General features: G+C 49.6%; 1 protein-coding gene across 1 annotated transcript in view; it reads right to left on the bottom strand.

Moving 5' to 3' along the window:
- Positions 1 to 2,919: 2,919 nt before the first annotated feature.
- Positions 2,920 to 21,153, bottom strand: part of Fgd5 (FYVE, RhoGEF and PH domain containing 5) — a 102,211-nt gene continuing 83,977 nt past the window's right edge. Inside the window, exons 11-21 of the mRNA XM_013352888.2 lie at positions 19,011 to 19,082; positions 17,990 to 18,058; positions 15,777 to 15,860; positions 14,678 to 14,757; positions 12,666 to 12,765; positions 12,234 to 12,371; positions 11,691 to 11,820; positions 10,615 to 10,748; positions 7,739 to 7,867; positions 5,344 to 5,498; positions 2,920 to 4,505 (exon numbers count right to left, since the gene is read on the bottom strand). Of these exons, the coding sequence (XP_013208342.1) occupies positions 4,469 to 4,505; positions 5,344 to 5,498; positions 7,739 to 7,867; positions 10,615 to 10,748; positions 11,691 to 11,820; positions 12,234 to 12,371; positions 12,666 to 12,765; positions 14,678 to 14,757; positions 15,777 to 15,860; positions 17,990 to 18,058; positions 19,011 to 19,082 (1,128 nt within the window). The 3' untranslated portion in view covers positions 2,920 to 4,468. The remainder of the gene's footprint in view (positions 4,506 to 5,343; positions 5,499 to 7,738; positions 7,868 to 10,614; positions 10,749 to 11,690; positions 11,821 to 12,233; positions 12,372 to 12,665; positions 12,766 to 14,677; positions 14,758 to 15,776; positions 15,861 to 17,989; positions 18,059 to 19,010; positions 19,083 to 21,153) is intronic.

Raw genomic sequence — 21,153 nt, 5'->3', positions numbered from 1 at the left:
CTGGCAGTGGTTTTCCAAGTGCCAAGGATTGTTCCTCTACCTATCAACCCATCTCATGATAATCAACTCATCCTGTATCAAACAAGAAGAGATTTTGGCTTTACAACAGCCATAATGGTGGCCGTTGCTAAGGCTGCCAGAATGGCTATGTCTGCTGGATTTACCATTAGTCAGTCAGTTGCTTCTGCTAACACAATGGATACTTTATGGGGCAGGTTGCAAATGCCTTGTCCACTCAAAATGAGGTAAATTCACAAATGAATATTGCAGCTAAATTTGCAATTGGTGCAATTTGCAGTGGTTCAAGACCACTGTAAGGTTACAACTTACAGATACAATTAAAACAAAAGTTTAATGCTGTTATTCACGGACTCTGGAGTACACAATTTACAAACTGGCTCATGACATTATTCTAGTTAACTATACTAGGGTTCCTCTCACCAGCGCTGAGACCTTACTTAAAGGGCTCCAATTTGGGCATACTCATTATGGATTGAGCAGGCACCGCCTCCTTAAAAGTGCTTATGTGTGCTGGAGCATCATCTTCATGCTTTCACAGTGCCAGAGGCAAGCTCAGGTCAATGTCTCCACTTGGCGAGTCCTCTTAGCTATTGCCCCGGAGAATCTTTCAGCACAAATCTGGCTGAACATGGTGATGGGTGACTAGTGAGATAATAATGGGAAAGGTTTTTGGGGGCCTGCCCCAACCTAAGACAGGAAATGTGTTTCGGGTAATGGGTGTTGCCTGACATCCAATGCCACCTAAGACAGGCCTAGTCATGTAATTTATATAAAAGGGGGACCTGTAGGGCCCACTGATCTACCTCACCTCCCGGGGTACCATAGAGAGTAACACAGGTGTTACACCATACCAATAGTAGCACCCTGTTGACTAAACCTTAAACATGTGACCCTTTAGGGGATATTCATCCAAGTCATCCCTGGGTCTGTGCTACTCTTAGTGGTCCTTCCTCAATGACCAGTCCAAGAGCCAGTAGACTATGAGAGCGCAGGGAGCTTGATGAGGCTGCTGAGAGCATGCTGGCTCCAAGAAGCTTCGCTGGCCTTCCTTGGTGGCTACAGACAAGAATGTCTGTAGTCCCCCGTGCAGTGGCAGGCAGTCTCTGGGGAACCACCTCTGACACTGGATAAGTCAGAAAACCCCAAAGGACTTGCTTCTGGTCCTTTGGGACTTGCTAGTTTCCCACCTGCTTAAGCCAATGTGAGACCTGCGTTGAGAGCAGACAGCTCAGCGTGGACACAGCTGTCCTTTCCTGGCAGTGAGAATTCAAAAGCCACAGGATGCGGACTGAATCAGTTAACAGTGTGGCGACAACCAGCCCTTTGCTGGCCTTGTTCCTCTTCAGAAAGCCACTTGGGTTGCAAGCTCAGCCATCATCCACCATCCACCATCAGCCTCCGTGGCCTCAGTCTGCACTAGGGTGTCTCGGCTTACTGACATTTACATAACCAGATCAGTAAGAAGCTGGATAAAGAAAGGATACAGAGTAACCAACTATGCTGCTGGTCCCCACACCTTCCTTGTGGCCATGCTCAGAGATGGGCCAGCATCACCCTCCTCCTGGGCCTTCCCTAGACCATGCCAGGCAGAGTTTGTCTCTGGAGGTTTATCACCACCAGAAAAACTCAGTTTATTTCTGACATGTCAGAATTCTTGTTAGGACCAGAATGCATACCGGCCAGCACTGCCATTTCTGGACAGTGCTTTAGTGACAGGCATAGAATCCTTCCCACTTCTTCAGATCATCAGAGCCTACAGCAACTGCAATATGTAGGAATCCATGAAGCCACTGCCCTCCTCATCCCACCCCCAAGCAAGGCCGCCTTTGAGAAAAGCCTCTGCAAAGCAGGCAAGGTCATGCTTCAAAGGTTCTTTAAGGCTTTGAAGATGGAGGGAGAGGGAGCTGATGACCTGGACACCAGTCTCATTGCAACCTACTATCCTGACCCCCACCCCCCCCCCCGAGAAAGAGGGAGGTCTTCCTGTGATTGTCCTCACCATAGCTGAGCAGGACTGTGGATGGGCTGTTAATGTTCAGTGTGTACCCATCCCCAGCTTGCGAGACACTGCAGAGATCTTTCTGTGACGGAAGAGACCAGCAGGCTCCCAGCTTTCCTGGCAGGTGTCCAGGGTCTGGGTCCTTTATTCCTGGGTGAGAGCTGCTGCCGGGATATGCAATGCAGGGCTGCTCTGCTCTTGCAGGAGCTTCAGGGAGATTGTGTGGCACCATAGTTGTTTCTGCAGCATTTGGACCCAGGGGACAGGCATGCCCTCAGACCTGGTGAGGTGGCTTCATCCCTAGAGATTCTGGGAAGATTCAGTGGACAGATGTAGTAATAGGAGCGGCGGGGTATGAGTCAGCCTCAGAGTCCTGGTCTAACATGTGAGGCTCTGGGTTCCATAGCCAGCATTAAATCAATCAATCAGTCAATCAATCAATAAAAAGAATAAAATAAAGATCCTCAAATGACTTTCATATTTAGAATTGGAAAGTGACCCTTGGCAATGGTACAAGGCAGGTCAGGATATTCCCACTGCTTGGACAACAGCAGCCCGAGTGCCCCCATGAACCCTCAAGAAGGCAGCAGCAGCCGGGCAGTGGTGGCGCACACCTTTAATACCAGCACTCGGGAGGCAGAGGCAGGCGGATCTCTGTGAGTTTGGTCTACAAAGAGCTAGTTCCAGGTCAGGCTCCAAAACTACAAAGAAACCCTGTCTCAAAAGACAAAACAAAACAAACAAACAAACAAAAGAAGGCAGCAGCAGCACTGGGTCACACATACTGTGCTGTTCCTGTGCACACACGGGTACTCTCAGGATGTATAATGCACCAATTAGACCCTTGGGAAGTTACTAACAAAGTGGAACACTAGTACCACAGCAAAAATGACCGGAAACTTACACACTTTTATTTCTAGAATTTTCTATTTAATATTTTCAGTCCAGACTTGACCTCTGGCAATTGAAATCACAGAAAATGAAACCATAGCAAAGGGGACTGCTATCCTCGAGTCCTGCTCCACTCCGTCAGCCCAGTCACCTGTGAGGGTGATGACACTCAGCAGTTAGCAGGAACACCTGCGCGTCCATCCGACCTGAATTATTAATTATACGCTGACTGCAAAACATTTAAAAAGAACTGCAAACTAGAAAAAGAAATCCCTGAACATATTTAATGTAAATAAGTCCTTGAGATGGTACGTTTTACAAAAATCCTCTTTGTAGGGAGAAGGTAATAAGAGATTTCAGGAAATGATGACAGTTACTTTTTTTTTTTCAACTGCGGTGAGAACGAGGAGGAATCCTGTCCCTCCTCAATACATTGTGTACAATCCTGTCCCTCCTCAATACATTGTGTACAATCCTGTCCCTCCTCAATACATTGTGTACAATCCATCCAGCGGAAAGAGCTGACCAGCAGGAGGTGGCTCCGCCTCAGGTGCCCAAAGGGAGGTGCCCAGAGGGAGGTGGTGCACTTTGTCTTGGGTGTGCAAAGCATCTTCCAGCTGCAAGGTGGTTCAGCCTAGGTGTGCAATGTGTTTTCCAGCCACACAGTGCTTCTGCAGTGGTCAAGCCATCTATCCGCCCAGACCACTTTCTGATGACCGCCCACTTCTCTCTTTCTTCTTTACCTCTCTCAAACAGTAAACTGTCATGGGTGATATAGCTCAAGGATATGTGTTCCCATGAGGACAGTTCCCATCAACAGCATGGTCCGTGTGCACAGCGTATACACAGGAAGGCACACAGAAGTTAAAGCCGATGTAGATCCATCTTAGAGGGTTCTGTGCTCCTGAAGCGGCAGCCCTGGGGTGGTGCTGAAGATTCTGGGAGGAAGGGAACCACTCTCTGGCTGAGTTTGCGGCAGTACAGGTGGCAGGACCTTAGGAAGGGAAGATGGTCCCCTCCCTCCTTAAGCCTGGCAAACCACCGAAAGGCCGTAGGAGTCAACTTTCCACAGCAAGCGAGTCCCCAGACTTTCCTGCTGCCAACTCCTGTCCATCTCTCAGAAGACACAGTAGGCTCAGCAGGGTGGTGAAGTGTTTCCTTTCTGGCTGGTTCCCACATCACCTGAGGCACCGTATGGACATTGCAGAAAGTCAAAAGTGGTCCTATTCGCCAGGAGTAAAACCAGGAAAAGCCAGTTTCTACTAAAAAGCCCATGTTGCTAAATGTCCTTTTCTCTTCATTTCCATGTCTTCAAGGTACTAAATTTTAACTCACTTTTAGGTAAGAGTACAGTTTGTGATGGGGGCTGGGAAACATGGAGGCAGAAAAAAAGAGGTCCATAAATATCCCTTAGGGTTCTACCTGGGAGGGGAAAGGTCAAGCCCCACGCAGAACCCACTTGTGCACCCAGATGAGACCAGGAGCAGCCTCTGGAAGGGTTCACACGTTAATGTAAGAGTTTGTTTTTTTTTTGTGAGTCCATGTGCCTGGTGACTGCTATAACACACTGGCATCTTCCATGGCCTCCATCCACCTATAAAACAGAAGACAGCGTTGGATATCTTTGTGACTGGACTAGATTCTTGCTAGCCTGAAGCCAAGAAATGTGCCGTGTTTGTATATAGTTCCCAAACATGTTTCCTGTATTTAGAACACAGCTGGGATAGTATGAAAGTTGATTGAATCAATGCCCACATAAAGGAATCATGAGAGTCTCTGGCTGTTCTGGAACTCACTCTGTAGATCAGGCTGGCCTTGACCTCACAGAGATCCACCTGCCTCTGCCTCACTGAGTGCTGCGCCAACACCACCCAGCTACAGCGCATTCTTTCATGTTGCATTTGTTTAACTCTGTGAAGCTGTGTTACTTTGCCTGTCTAAAACGCCTGATTGGTCTAATAAAGAGTTGGATGACCAATAGCAAGGCAGGGGAAAGAATAGGCGGGGCTGGCAGGCAGAGCAAATAAACAGAAGGAGAAAAAGAGAGAAAGGAAGAGAGATCAGGGATTGAGAAAAGAGGGGCCAGCCACCCAGCTGGCCACAGAGTAAGAGTGAAACAAAGATTACAGAAGTAAGAAAAGGAAAAAGCCCAGAGGCGAAAGGTAGATGGGATAATTAGTTCAGCAAAGCTGGCTAGAAACAAGCCAAGCCAAGGCCAGGCATTTATAAGAAAGAATAAAACTCCATGTGTGATTTATTTGGTGCCTCCCAAAGAGTCAAGTGAGTAAAACAACCAGCAACATCTCACGACCCAGAACACGGAGGCCTGCAGTTGTGCTAGGACCCCCAGGGGCCTGAACAGGACAGTGCAGGGTGATGCTGCATTCTCCGTAAGACAGACACAGGGACAGAAGACTAGCTGTTGCTGGTACCTCTGAGCAGAACTGCTGTCCTCTGCTTTGAAGCTATAAAACAGGGTTTTCTTGTGGTAAAGGTGAAAGACTGGTCCAGCTTCATTGCTGCCGGCCTCCTTTTCCGGAGCAATAGTGAAACCCAGCAGAGGGATGCTCTCCATGGCCACTTTGTCCTGCAGGGGACAAAGAAGGAACATCTGATGTTAAAACCACACCCATAACCCTGCATCCCCCTAGGCTCAGGGAACATCACAAACAGATGGAGAGAGAAAGAATGAAAGAGCTGAAAGATGGGGAAGATGCTGTGGAACTCTCATGGACGTGACTCCGGCCATTGTATCATGAACTCCCTGCAGCTATGGTCCCTGCACAAGGTCAAGCCAACAAGGTCAGACAGCATCCAACAGGCAGCACTAACTGGATTCAATGTGTCATTCACACACACACACACACACACACACACACACACTCACAAAAGGACATGAAAGTGGGAGGGGCATATTTAGGGGTTTGGGGGAGTGGATAAGATCAAGGTACATTGTATACAAATGTGAAATTGTCAAATAATAAATACGAGGTTTTAAAAAGCCACATCTGTATCAGCCCCTAACATTGATCCTTGCCTCCAGTGAAAGAGCATCTCTAATCACCCTTGCTTCCCGCCAGGACCAGTTCCGGAAAGGACAGGGACTTAAGTTCTGACAGCCAACTAGGGCTAGATGTGTGCAGTGCCATTATCTTTTAAATTCTCTGCCACAGGCAGAGAATGCCCAATGTCACACAGCTAGCATAGGAGGAAGATCCAGGACTTGAACTCACAGCCTTCTAGCATTCTTCCTATGGGCTGGAGTAGTCAAAGATTTTGTATCCCAGAGTTTGTTCTGGCAACACATTCTGTACTCATTTCATGAAGTCTTTGTTTAAGGTGTCTCAGCACCCCCCCCCCATTGTCTATACCTGTTAGAATACCCCTAGCCTGACAGATTACAAAATACCCTGCTACTGTCCTGGCTTGCTTCCTCCCTTCCCCCCTTGAGACAAAGCCTTACACGGGACTCATGGTAATTCCCCTGCCTCATCTTCTGAGTACCAGGAGCCATTGGCATGCAACACCATGCTCGGCTCAGTGACATGACTTCTTAGGATGTGGCTGTTTTGAGCTGTGTTTCAACTTTCAGACCGGAAAGACGAGCTCCTGTCCCTGACGCAGAAAGTCCCATTGTAGACAAATGAACCAAGGTCCCCTCTATCTGCCTGCTCTACTGATCTGTTGTGTGAGGAAGAGACACATAGGGACCACCACAGCTGCAGGTCTGTCAAGAGACAGGTCCTCCACCAACGGTCAGGACACATTTAAGATTGTAACATGGGCCGGGCAGTGGTGGCGCACGCCTGTAATCCCAGCACTCGGGAGGCAGAGGCAGGCGGATCTCTGTGAGTTCGAGACCAGCCTGGTCTACAAAGGGAGTTCCAGGACAGGCTCCAAAACCACAGAGAAACCCTGTTTCGAAAAAACTAACTAACTAACTAACTAACTAACTAACTAACTAACTAACTAAATAAATAAATAAATAAATAAATAAAAATAAAAATAAAAATACAGTAAGATTGTAACGTGGATTTGGCTTATGGAAGCCCCAAGATGGTAGGACCTGGAGACGGAAACCACCTTATTGTCCAGCCCATTCAGCCTCTGAAGGACTAGCCAGCTAGATTACACCACCACAGCCCACTTCTGTCTACTCTGGAAGAGGCTGGGCCTAAGGGCTCTCTTGTTTGTTTGTATTTTACTTTTGAGAGAGGAGCTCATATTGCCCAGGCTGGCTTTGAATTCACTATGCAGCTGAGGATGACCTTGAACTTCTGTTCCTCCTGCCTCTGTGCTAGAATTATAGGCTTGCACCACTGCACCTAGGCTATGTAGTGGTGGGTACCGAATCCCAGACTTCCTACATGCTGAGCAAGCGTTCCAATAACCGAGCTGCAGCCCAGCCGTTGCTTGCATTTTAGACACTAAAACCAATAAGTCCTATAAAAGTAACAATGTGCTTTTATTTAGAAGCCTCACTGGAGCCCGTGGTTATTTTAGTAAAAGAAACGGATAGGCACAAAGGGAGCAGTTTTCTCTGAGCTGCCGTATGTTGTCCCAAGCAACCGAAATAGAGAACAGAGGCAAGTTTTCTCTTATGACCTTGTCCTGGCTGCTGAGCCTGTGACATTTAAGTGCTCTGTGAGTGCTCACAGCCACATTCTAACCCAAAGACTTGAAAACCACCAGCAGAGGTCCCAGGAGTATCCAGAACTCATGGCTGCAGATGCACGGAGACCCTAGCTGGTTGGTCCTCCACCCCCTGTTGCCACACTCATACGTAACACAGGCCTCCCCGAGATAACAGCTGCAGAAAGGATGTACCTCACTGGCCAGGTAGGTGTAGAGCACTTTGCCCTTGATGACTAGCCAGAGCTTCTTCCAGCGTCGCTTGCCACTCTTACAGCGGCTCAAGTAGCCGCTGATGGCCGAGCCCTCTCCAGAGGCGGCCACCTGGTGGGGAGAGAAAGCAGGTAAACAGACAAAATGGCCAGGAGGGGGCCAGGGCGGACCCTCCACAGGGGAGTTTGAAAGCTGCTCGCTGCTCTGATTGCTGGTCTCTTGTGGTCAGTAAAGCTACTTTGGGGGCCTAGGAAGCAGGTGTGAAAGCCTAAAGCTGCCTCCAGGTGGGCTACCCCTACTGGGATGCTACTCCCTCGCAGGACACAATATTCATCCACCGTCCGCTTAGAAGGACTTCACACTTAAGAAGGAACATGGGGTGGGGGAGTCCCTTGCCTGGAAGAGTAGATGCAATCCTACGGTGTCATACTGATAGAGGTGGGTCATCTTTCTATCTGTTGATTTCATTGGTTAAGCAATAAAGAAACTGCTTGGCCCTCATAGGTTAAAACATAGGTGGGTGGAGTAAACAGAACAGAATGCTGGGAGAAAGAAGCTGAGTCAAGGAGTCGCCATGATTCTCCCACTCCAGGTTAAGATCTTTCCTGGTAAGCCAGTTCGTGGGCTACACAGATTAATAGAAATGGGTTAGGTCAATATGTAAGAGCTAGCCAATAAGAGGCTGGAACTAATGGGGCCAGGCAGTGTTTAAAAGAATACAGTTTCCGTGTAATTATTTCGGGTAAAGCTAGCCGTGCAGGCGGCCGGGTGCCGGGGACGCAGCCCCGCCGCTCCTATTACAACATCATACTGCTGCCCATGTTTAGGTGACATCCCATTGCAAGGCTCTGGCTGTGGCTAACACTGAATGGGGCTCCGGTACACTGTGTATGTATGAGGCTCTGGGTTCCATCACCAGCACCAGAAAGCAAAGAAAACAAAAGAAACCTCCAGTTTGGTTTGGAGGGCTGCAATCCAAAGTTCCATCAGGCTCCAGCACTAACTATGCTTATCACCAGGCAATTTACTGACCTCCTGCGGGCCTCCATTTTCTTACTAGTAAAAAGCAGGAGGCATCATGACAGGTACCATGCCTGATTTACACTGAGTGAGTTGGAAAGCAACATGGCCAAGTTTAGGGATAATTTCCTCTGATTTTCTCATTTTCCAGACAGGGGAACTGAGGCCCAGAGGGACTTCCTAATGTTCAGTTCTCCTCAGCTTAAAGGAGGATGACACTCGGTTCTTTCAGGGCGAAATTAAACCAGGCTTCCTTTTCAGCCCAAGCTGGTTGTAGGTTCTAGGCTCTAACCTGAATGTTGCTACTTTGTAACTTATTTTGCTACTATTTGAATCATAATATAACTATTTGATATGCAGAATATCTTATATGCTAATTTCTGCCTGGGCTCTCACCCCACCTGTCCTGATGAAGCCCCTCCATGGAACCGATGGCACAGATCCGATGGAGCACCTCCAAAGATCCTATGGAGTACCCCCACAGATCCGATTCTGTAGCCTCCTGAGAGCTAGATACTTGGGTTTTCAGAGTTTTCCTCTGGGAAGCAATACTGCAGAGGCAGAGTCCCTGTAATGGGAGGGGGTGCTGGGAGTGGAGCTGTGGGTGCCCCTCTCCTGGGGCTGGCAGAAATAAGCAAGGGTCTGTGAGCACATTTCTATGCTATGAAGGAGCCATAAGGATTTTGGTCATGGCTGGAGAGGTAGAAAAACTCACTTTTTTTTTTTTTTTTTGGTTTTTTGTTTTTTGAGACAGGGTTTCTCTGAGGCTTTGGAGCCTGTCCTAGAACTAGCTCTTGTAGACCAGGCTGGCCTCGAACTCACAGGGATCTGCCTGCCTCTGCCTCCCGAGTGCTGGGGTTAAAGGTGTGCGCCACCACCGCCCGGTGAAAAACTCTCTTCTATATTGTATATTGTTTTGTCTATTTTACAGATTTTTTTTCTTACCATGTATATATTAACTTCAAGATTTTTGGGACATGATCGGAACTTTACACACTATCAACAGGCAGATTCTTTACCACTAAGCTATATCTTAGCCATATTTCCAAGGTCTTTAGTTTGCAAATGGAAAAAGTTAATGGCTAAAACAGCACTCATTCACAGACAGTCACTCCCTAACTCAGTGGTTCTCAACTTGTGGTTGTGACTCCTTTGGGGGAGTTGCATATCAGATATTCTGCATATCAGATATTTATATTACGATTCATAATAGTAGCAAAATTACAGTTATGAAGTAGCAACAGAATAATTTTATGGTTGGGAGTCGCCATAACATGAGGAACTGTATTAAAGGGTTGCAGCCTTAGGAAGGTTGAGAACCACTGGCCTAACACCTCTTCACACCCACTGTTGGCTTGATGATGACTATTAATGGGGACTTGAATACAGCTGGCTATGCCTCTTGGGAAGGCTCTACTACTCATGGGCACTGCTTGGGTTCCTACCTGCAAGATAGACCTGCGTTTAGCCAGTTTTGAGGTTTCTTGCAGAATTTCATAGCCTCCGGGAAGCTCGCACCTGTGCTATCTGCTTCCCGCAGTCTGAGAACACACAGCTCACACATGCTAACTTGGGACAATTAACCATAACTCCATGGGACAATTAATGATGACGGCTACTCACCAGTGACCTGAGCAGACCCTATGGGCACTAATTCTGTGCCATAGGGCCAGAGAGAAAGAAAGACAAAGAGGGACACAAAGATGCCTCTCAAGCACCGTTTCAGTCCCAGAGGTCTTCCGCAGACAGGATTACTCTTAGGGGTGGCACCAGCTAACCTCAATATCGGAGTCTTTCCTGGGACAGCGACTTGCCGCTGTCTCCCATGTATGCCTTACCTCTGCCAAGGCTGAAGGGACTTTTTTCTGCTTCTTGAAAGTTGAAGGACTAATGCTGTGGAAGACGGAGGAGAAGGTGCTCCCCGAGGAGAAGCGGGAGGAGGACAGTGGGAAGCTCATGCTGACCGGACGCTCTGTAGAGGTAAGAAACCAGGGGAAGTGTCTCTGGAATGCTGGCTCAGGTGCCTCCAAGGCTCATGGCGGGAAGAGGTTAGGAGTGGGAGTCAATGGGACCAGAATGGCTGGCATGTGCCTTCCTGCTGATGCTGTACCTAGGCTTTGGGGGATGGGAGCCACTTTTCTAGGATACTGGACAGCTGTCCTGGGTCCACTAGCAGGACTATGCTTCCCCTGACGACTTTAGTGTGGCCACAGGAAGGTTCAAACTGCACCCACTGTCCCTCCTGCCTGATAATTCTGGGCACAGTTTGTTACTTAAGTATCAAGTCTCAAGGGTCAATTCAGCTTCTAAGGGGCTCTCTGTCCTTTCCTGACCCCGGAGACCCTCCCAGCAGCCTCACAATCCTGCCAAAAGATCCCAAAGACAGCACACCCATGGACTGTTCCTGGGAGTCCCCCAGGAGCTGGGGGAGATGGCTCAGCAGTTAAGAGCACATACTGCTCTTGCAGTGGACCTGAGTTTGGTTCTCAGTACCCACTCAGGTGGCTCACAGATGCTTGTAACTCCAGTTCCAGGAGATCTGACACCTTCTTCTGGCCTCTTTGGGAACCTGCATTCATGCACACATATCCATACACAGACACACATCATTAAAAATAAGTCTTTTTTAAAAAAAAGTTCCAGAGAACATAGGCCAATGGAATACCCTGAAAGGGTCATCCATGGTAGACAGTCACAGCAGCCCTGTCTTCTGTGGCTTCACAGGGACACAGCAGCTATCACGTTCCCATGGAGCCCCAGTCCCGAGACTTAGTCTCTCTAGTGGCGCCTTAAATGCAGAACCTTTTCTCCCTTCTTCAGGAGAAAGCAGGTTCAAGCAGGATACCCTCGAGATTCTGAGAACTTGGGGAGAAGTCATCAGGCCTGGAAGACGTCAAGGGCCTTGTTGAGTTACCTCTCATGGGGCCGGGGACAGGCCCATTCCTCAGCTTCAGCTCCCGGAAGCAGCCGTCACAGACCTTGGCCATCCGGTTCTTGAGGCACTTCAGTGGGTACTTGTTTCGAGAACAGTTCCGGCACACAATCTGAGGCCATGTTAGGATCACACATGTAAGCTGTGGGTCACCCTCTCAGCATGTGCTGTCAGCTAGTTAACCCACCCCTCACCTCCTCCTGGGAGTCCCAGGTTCCCAGCTGCTCTGCACCATGTGGACCCTTGCTCTTCCAGGCCGGGCTACAGAGTGACCCTGAGCAAGTGCCCTTACCCACGAAGTAACACCCTCTCCTCCAACAACCGTAATGGTGAGCCCTGGGGCTCTTAACATGGCGTGGTGGTAGCAGAAGGGGCCTGGGACTGGCCGTGGATCTCAGTGACACGGACAGGAACAAGCTCTACTCAGGGTGGCCTTGAACTCATCTTCTTCAGGCTCCCCAGGCCCCGTGGTCAGGGATATGCCCTCCCCTTCCTGAGCACACCTTCGCCCAGTCTGCCACTTACCTTGCCACAGGCGTGACAGTGGTGGCGCCTCACGGTGAGCGAGAAGTCACATCCACAGTTCATGCACATCATGGCATGCGTGACAGGTACCAGGGTGGGGAGCCTCTCCCCAAGGCTGATCCCCAGCCTCTCCCGGATCTGTGGCAACGAGCAACCACAGTCAGGAGAGAGTCAGGTGGACAGCTAAGAAGGCAAGGACCCTTTCCCCCTTAATTCTGAGTAAAGTCTCCCACATCCCTTGGTCTGCTCTCCAAACTGCAGGGTCTGGTCCTGGGTTGAACTGTGGTGCCATACTCTGTCTGACTGGAGCATGGTAGAGGGGATAGGATGGGGGCATTGCCAGGGCCCCTGTGACAGGACACACTTGTCCCCCTGCTGTAAGTAGCCTACAGCAGGATCCACCAAAGGGAACCTGGGGTGGCCTTCACTCACCTCCACACTGTGGTGGAAGGCAGCCAGAGCCTGGGTCTTGTAGTCCTCCGGGAGGGCTCTGCTCAGACAGTAGTGCCATTCGTCCCTCTCCGCGCAGGAGCTGTAGGCACAGGCTGGGTGAACCACAGTGCCTGGCAGCCTTTTTGTTGCTGTGAGTTCTTGCTTAGCAGCCTCTGGTCTGAGTCTTGCCCAATGTCCCAGTCCCTCTCTACCTAGAGAGCCGAGGGCAGCCCAGGAGGAAGCTGGGTGGAAATTCTAAGTGCCCACTAGGTGTCGCTCTCACCCCACACAGGATCTTTCCATAGTCCAGAAAAGCCCAGGCAGTGAGAAGGGACCACTTTGGTCTGTTGTTCAGAGGGCAAACGGGTATGATAGATAGTCAGGGTCACACTGCTTAAAGGGGACGGACAGCTGTCCTCCAGTGTGTGGGGTCTGGGCTATCAGGAAAGCAGACCTGACAATGGCAGCTGGTGTTCCAGGCCACAAGCTAGACGGACAGCAGTGCCTCAGTCAGGAGTAGACACCATTGTGGTCTGTCACCCCCTGTCATGGCTGGCCACCCAGAAACTATACCCTGAGCCCTGAATCCCTGATTGCATCAAGGAGAGAAGAGAGGTGATGGAGCAACTCCAGGAGACTCTTCCAGGAACTCTTTCCTCCCTGTTGTGGGACATCCTTTGTCCCTTCTATCCTGTAGGATTACAACAAGAAGGTACCACCCAAAAACATGGGGCTCTCACCAGAGCCCAAATAGACTGGTGTCTTGGCCTTTCATTTCCCAACTCCTGGACTGAGAGAAGCAGATTTTGTTTCCCCAACAGCTAGTTCATGGTGTTTTAATTACAGCCTCCTCCCACGTCCTGAGACCCTCCCCTAACGACAGAACGGCCAGTGATGGGTGGTCACTCACCACTTCCCTCTTGCCCTGTTGAGAGGAAAGTGCCAGAGCTGACAGCACAGCCCACTGAGTACACGGCACATCTAAGTTACCTGAGAATCTCACACTGAGCCCAATCGTCTATAGCACTTTTTGATGAGCTACTTCCATGGGGCATACAGTCCTCTCAGCATAGGAACCAGCATTTATGTTTGGTTTTATGTGGCTGAGGACAACACCAGAACTTTGAGTCTCTCGGGGAGGTGCTTTACCATCGAGCTAAGTCCCAACCCCCTGTGTGTGTGTGTATGAAAGCATAACTGAGTGTACACATGTGTACATGAGTGTGGATGTCAGAGCTCAACTTCATGCATCTCAATCATTTTTTCACCCTTATCTTTATTTTTAAAAAGATTTATTTTTATGGTGTTTTGCCTGCATGTATCCATTCACACGCAGTACCCATGGTGGCCAGAAGAGGGCATTGTAACTAGTGTTACAGGCCTTTGTGAACTGCCATAGGACTTCTGGGAACTGAACCCAGGTCCTCCAGAGGGGTAGCAAGTGCTCTTTAATTTCTGAACCATCTCTATAGCCTCTCTATTTTTTTGAGGCAGGGTCTCCCACTAAAGCTGGAGCCTGTTTATTCTAATACACTGGCTTGCCTGTGAGAGTCTCCTAGCTCTGCCTGCCCAGTGCAGGTGCAGGCTTTTCACATGGGTTCTGGCGATCAAACCCAGGCCCTCACTTTTGTATGACAATCACTTTACCTATTGCCTTACCTACTGCCCTATCTCTGCTGGCCCTGGTTTTGGCTTTTTGAGGAGGATCTTTATTTTCCCTCCTCAGCCTTCTGATGTGATTTGAGAAAAGGTCTTGCTATATTACTCAGGCAGACTTCGAACTTGTGATCCTCCTGCCTCAGTGCTAGGCATTTTCTCTTTCTTTCCTTTTTTTTTTTTGGCATTTTTCTAGAAGTTATATTCCACAGAGGTCCACAACACACAGCACTCAAGAAACACTAAAAACCAGGAGAGAAAGAGCCCTTTCCAAGAGGACACCAGGCTAGAAATGATACCATCCTCTGCCTCTGCTCCCCTGAATGCTCCCACCCTGATGCCCCCATTCCCCATACCTTGCAGACAGTGTCAGGCAGGTCTCAGGAGTTTCGATCTTCAGAGCGTAGGGCACTTTATCCATCACGGGACGGCTGACCTGCCAGGAAAACCAACAACATCGACTTCAGGGTGTGTGTGGGGGGGCAGGCAGGGGTTAACACAGACAGCTTTGTCCACTACTAGTGGGTAACAGGGTTCTGATTGACATATGTGCTTCCATTACCTGCTGCTCTGCTGTCTCTCCTCAGCATGCCCTTCTCAGTCACCAGCCTCAGATGGCATCAAAGTTAACTTTCCAAAATGTTCTTTGTCTGTCCCCAGAATTCCCCCAAAGCACCCACACATCCTCATGTTTGAAACCAAGATAAACCATGCTAGTCCATACATTACAACAGCTGAGAGGTGTCCAGTGGTAGGTGAATGGAAAACACACACACACACACACACACACACACACACACACACACACACACACAGGAGCCTGAGCACGCGAGGGAGCAAACGTGCGTGCCTAGAAAAGGAAGAAGAACTGGACCAAGCTGCCACATGGACATCTTGACCACAAAGCTAAGTGAAGCCAGTCGCTCCAAGAAGACAAATTCTACCGATACGAGGTCACTCAAACCAGTCAAATTCATAGCAAAGAACAAACGGTGGGTATCAGGGGCTGGGAGCAGTGATGGGACTCAGTGTTCAATGGACTGTTTGGGAAGACAGGAAGGTTCTAGAGCTGGGTGGAGCTGCTGGCTCAGCACTGGTTCACGTCACTGAGCTCTGTCCTTACAATGGCGCAGCGGGTTGTGCGGCATGTATATCTTACCACATTTAATGATATAACCCAAAACTTTTTGCTCCCTCCAAGTGGTTCCTGCATTACTGTCCTCCTCGTAGGGCCACCCTTCCCTAGGCACCATCCACTCCGAGAGTATATCATTGGTCCATTGTATCTGGGCAACCCTGTGCTTAATGTTGCCGTTCCCACCAAATACGGTATCCTTGGGCCTTGGTCCTCAGTGGAGAGGAGCAAGGTTGGCTCCATCTCACCAGCATCTCCTTGTGATGATTTTCCCACCACCACAGGCCCTTGTCCCAGGGTACCCAGCGTTAGATATCTACCTTCATGCTGGCCACTGGCAGCGAGCTCTTCAGACGGTACTTCCCATCCTTCTGGGGATGTGTGTAGAGAAGTGTGTCGTTCATCTGCACAGAAGGAACCAAATCACACCGGTCCTAGTCCTGAAGGCTGCAGCAAGCTCTATACATAGCAGGTCCCTGGGCTCTGGGGTGCAGGTACCTAGCAATCCTCAGTGACACCCCACCAAGGAGTAAAACCATCCTGTGAAACCATCACCACAGTACTACTCCTGTGGGGACCACCCAGAAGGACTTGGCACGTTTGCCAATGCTCTGGTACCCAGTGTTAGAACAGCTTTATGTATAACAGCCCTAAAAGTGGAACAAAACAAATGTCTTTGACAGCTGATGGATAAAGAACTTGTGGTTCAGTCAGGCTGTGGAATATCGTATAGCAACCCAAAGGAGTAGGCTGCCAGACTCTCTAGCCACAAGGCCAAATCACAGGTATGCTGGGGTGGGAGGAGTCAGACATGTGAGCGCATGCCCAATGCCTTCATGTGAAGGTTCAACCCAAAGTGGCAGCAATCAGGCTAGTGTGAGGAGTGTGAGGAGGACTGACTGCCGGTATTAGTGGAGCTTTCTGGAACTATTGCAAATGTTCTCAACCCTGATCCAAGTGGTACTTATACAATGGCATACACTAGTCAACAAACACCAACATGTAACTTAAGACTGGCACATATAACTCTATGCACAAAATTGTTAAGAAAGGAAGTAGGGGCTGGTAAAGTGGCCCATGCCTTTAACACCAGCATTCAGGAGACAGAGGCAGGTGAATCTCTGAATTGGAAGCCAGCCTGGTCTATATGGCAAGTTCCAAACCAGCCAGGGCGACATAGTGAGACCATGCCTTTAAAAAAAAAAAAAAAAAAGAAAGAAAGTAGGGGCCACTGAGATGGCTCAGTTTAATCCTGGGAACCCACATGGTAGGAGGAGAAAAGGGACCACCTTTCTTGCTTCGGGGTCTAATTCAGGCGGCCTGTTCAGGAAATGTGTACAAGGCCCTTGGCGCAACCCCCAGGCAATCCTTGAGCACAGCTGCTGTGGCTTCCGTTCTTCACTTCAATGCCTGACTCTCTGCCACTGATTCTTAGCTTCCTCTAAGACCCTCTCTACTCCATCCCATGATTCTCGGTCGCCAGTCTGTGCGTTTCCCTCCTCTTACATCCCGAGGGCTGAGAGCAAGGCTGCAAGTGATCTTTGTGCTCGTGTCCTGGCACCGAGGTGTTGCCTGGTGAATCCTGGAACCACAGAGCTCTAAGCTGCCCTCCGTTATGCTACATACAACTCTAGCAGTGTGGGAGGCGGCTGACGGCACAGGAACTGCAGGGAGTGGCACAGGAGTGAGGAAAAAGAGATACCCAGCAGTCAGCAGGCCTACAGTTTGCCTCTTGGGGGTCCCCTAACAGCCTCTGTGTTGAAGGCGTGGTCCACAGGGTGGCACTGGTGGGAGGAATGGAACCTTTAGGGGTGGGGCCTAGTGAGAGGAAGTTAGGTCATTGGGGCATGACCTTGAGGAGACTGTTGGAACCCAGCCCCTTCCCCTTCCTGTCTTACTTCCTAGCCGCGAGGTAAGCAATGACTCTGCCTTGTTGTGCCTCTTGGCCATAGGCCCGAAACTTCGGGGCCATCCCATCAAGGGCTGGTACCTCCACAACTGGGAGGTAGATGCTGCCTTTCCTCTTTAAAGCCTGAGTGTCTCCGACACTTGTTCTAGGGGCAGTCACACAGAAGGCGCAGTGTCATAGGGGGGGGGCAAGAGCTACTGCAGTATGGGAGCCTGAGGCTGGCATTCCCACCCCACAGGTCTTGGATACTCCCTGATGTTCAAAGTGTGGCCGTCTGTCCTCAGACATGTCAGGTATGCCCACCTGCACAGAGTGGTGGATCAGAACTGTGACCCTGACTACTCTCTGGGCCACCAACTAGACACGTTGGCCTCCTCAGCCCTCTGCGGTCTCACACACCACAGAAAGTGCCGGAAGGAAGCCCTGGATTGAGCTGTTTCGTGGAGGCACGTGAGCTATTCATTTCAGCAGCAGCACCACCGCCAACCATTCAAATAACATATAAGCAATGGTTTTTGTTTTCTTTTGTTCTTAGGGCTCAGTTATACATCCTGAAGACTGTCCTAGCTCCTCTGGTGGCCCTAGAAAGCCAACAGCGGGGCGTGGCTTGTAGCCTGTGCTTACCAGAAACAGGTGCCGGGGGTGTCGGCTTTTGCCTCTCACTCTCATCAGCGTTCCTTCCTTCAGGAACTCCTGGAGGGAGAGAGAAGCCAATCTCAGAAGGCGAGAAAGTCTGGGCAGGTTCTGTGTAGGAAGCTGTCACCATAGCTGCCCCAGTACCCACGAACAGCTCACGGAGACTCTGGGCTCAGGAACCCAAGCTGGGCAGCCCGGCCTTCTAGAGCATCCTTGTGCAGGACCAAGTCAACGCTGCTCTGGCCACCAAGCATGTGTCCCAGCTCTCTCTCTAAATGGCACCACAAAGGGTCCGTTCGGAACATGGCCTTTGAAGGTTTGTTGAACATCTGGACTGTGAATAGTGACTCCAGCCTCATTCTTCCGAAGGATACAAACAGAGATGTAGGAAGGACTTCGGGGCACAGGGCCTCAGTCAGAACTGCATATGAGATTTCACAGAATCCTAGACTAGGAACATCCTGCCCATGTGTCTCAGTCCCTCTTTCCAACTGGCAATGATCACACTTCAAGCTATTTTCTGAGCGGGGTTGTATGTTTTCCATCTGGAAGCTAAAAAGTAAATCAATCAATCTCTCTCCCACCCCTCCCCTTCTGGGCAGAGAACCCAGGACCCTGCCTATACTAACCATGCACTCCCAAGCGTCACCCATCCCTGTTTTGTTAAGAAGCTATTTTTACGCTCTTTCTTGGGGCTTGCCTTTGAGAGCTGCTCTGATCTCTGCTTCCCTGGCAATTTGGAACTAGAAACACTGGTACAGTTTTTTCCCTCACTGGAGAGAGCTACCCCAGGGCAGTTATGGTGAGCAGAACTGACTGGCACTGTTTCTTTAACTGCCCCGGGAGAGCATCGTGCAAGGAGGGGTGCAGACAAGCTCCAGGGTGGTGCACCATGTCCCCCACCCCTCCTAAACAGCACCTGCAGCCAGGCCCGTCTGGGACCAGCCCAGCTGAACAATGGGCTTATCAGAGTCGAGCTGGCCCTCGTCCTTGCCCAGACAGCACTCACCCTTCCTGGCTGGAGGAGGTCCCCTTGGCCCCGCACACTGTACTCGATGTGGACCAGCTTCTGCAGGTTTTCCTGTGGGCAGGAACAGGAGATGATCACCCTTCCACTTCCCTACCCAGTGCTGTGTACCCTCTGCAAGGGGACATTGCTTCCACTACAGAGGAAGAAAGCAGAGCTCAGAAAAGCCCAGCCCAAACCCAAGCTCTGAGATGGCAGGAGGCATGGGGTTCTCGGCCTGGGATTTCCCAGTGATGGAAGACGAAAGGGACCTGCTGCACCTTTGGCCACAGCAGGGGGAGAGGGTTCACAGCGTCTGGTATTCAACCAAAAGTCACAAGAACACTTCGGCTGCAGGGCATAAAGAAACCAAGTTGGAGCTGACCTGAGCTCTTCCTTCAAGATGGCTAGCTTCCATAGGGCTGTGCAGGTGGCTGGGCAAGAAAAGCTATCAATAGTATCACTCATTGACAAACTCTGCATGCTACAAACCATCCTGCTAGGCAAGATGTGCCCACTGGTACAATAGTGGCATGAAGGCTGTGGGAGCAACCAGCCACTTTGGGATTGGATTCCCACAGAAGGGAAGTCACGTCTGTCACTGAAACCTTAGTCAAAAGCCCATGGCTAGGGAGGTGATAGGCCGTAGGAAGGAAACAATACTGTTGCCTTGATAAATGGACATGTTGTCAAAGTACATTCTAAATATCTGTTTATACATATAGATTAGTGCTGCCCTTCATCTTGGTCAGAGAAGCTTCTCTCTGCAGTGGTCCAGACTCCTAACTGTCAAAGTGCTGAGTCTAAATGGTGATTAAGTGTTCAGCCATAAGTGGGACATCTACATCAACCCCTAACTCCTAAGGCTCAGAGAAGGACAGGATGATGGGGAGGAGTACCGTGAAATGCCATCTTCTAGACATGACATGGCCATTGTATTCACAGCAGCTAGGGTCACCTGCCTAAGGCCTGCCGAATATCAAGTCAACAAGGTTAGTCACCATTGCAGCAGGTAGAACTAATTGGATTCAGTGAGTTACAATAATAAAAAGAAGAACACTAAGGGAGATATATACTGGGGATGCTTGGGAAGATTAGAAGGGGTCTTGGGGTAGATATAATCAAAATACATTTTTATGTGCATGAAATTATCAAATAGCAAATAAAAAAATATGCTACTTTTTGTTTTAATCATGAGAACAGACATCCAAAACCAAATTGGGTTGGGGGAATGGGCTGGAAAGGTGTCTTAGAAGAGAACACTGGCTGCTCTTCCAGAGGACCTGGGCTCAATTCCCAGCACCCACATGCCAGCTCACAACCACCTGTAACTCTAGCTCCAGGGGATCCAGTGTCCTCTGCTGGTCTCCAGAGGCTCCAAGTACACATGCGGCTCACAGACTTACACATTTTGCTGGCAAAACACCCATTACATATAATAATAATAAAATTTTAAAAATACCAAACTGGGGAGACAAATGCAATTTATTTATTTTTTTTCAGAGAGAAAGCAGTGTACACATTCTAGGTGACAGGCATCAGAGCTCTGGGCCAAGAACCAAGGCAACTGTTACGCTTCAGGCCCAGTGCAAAGGTAGATGGCACATATGCGCATATGGAGAACTTAAGTATGGCAGCTGGCTGCACAGAGGAGTTTAGGGAAACTGAAACAAAGCACACAACCCACAGTACCAGACACGGAGACTCTTCCCAGGCTTAGCTGTGAACTGAACAGACCTGAGGAAAGGAAGAGCCAGAGAGCATAAAGATAGATCACTAGAACACAGGGTGAAGAAAGAGGGGTTGGGGAGATAGCTCAGTAGTTAATGGGCTTGCCTTGAATGCAAGGGTGAAGATCTGAGTTCAATCTCCCATACCCATGGAAAAGCCTGGATGTGGCACCTATAATCCCATCGCCAGGGAAGTGGATATTGATCAGCCAGTCTAGAGTTCTAGGGTCAGTGAAAAATTGTCTTAAAAAATAAGGTAGGAGCCGGGCGGTGACGGCGCACGCCTTTAATCCCAGCACTTGGGAGGCAGAGGCAGGCGGATCTCTGTGAGTTTGAGGCCAGCCTGGTCTACAAGAGCTGCAACAAAACAAGGAAGTAGCCGGGCGGTGGTGGCGCACGCCTTTAATCCCAGCACT

This window comes from Microtus ochrogaster, unplaced genomic scaffold (assembly GCF_000317375.1).
Source record: "Microtus ochrogaster isolate Prairie Vole_2 unplaced genomic scaffold, MicOch1.0 UNK1, whole genome shotgun sequence".
In the NCBI taxonomy this organism is placed as follows: Eukaryota; Metazoa; Chordata; class Mammalia; order Rodentia; family Cricetidae; genus Microtus; species Microtus ochrogaster.
This window is presented reverse-complemented; position numbering and strand designations above follow the sequence as displayed.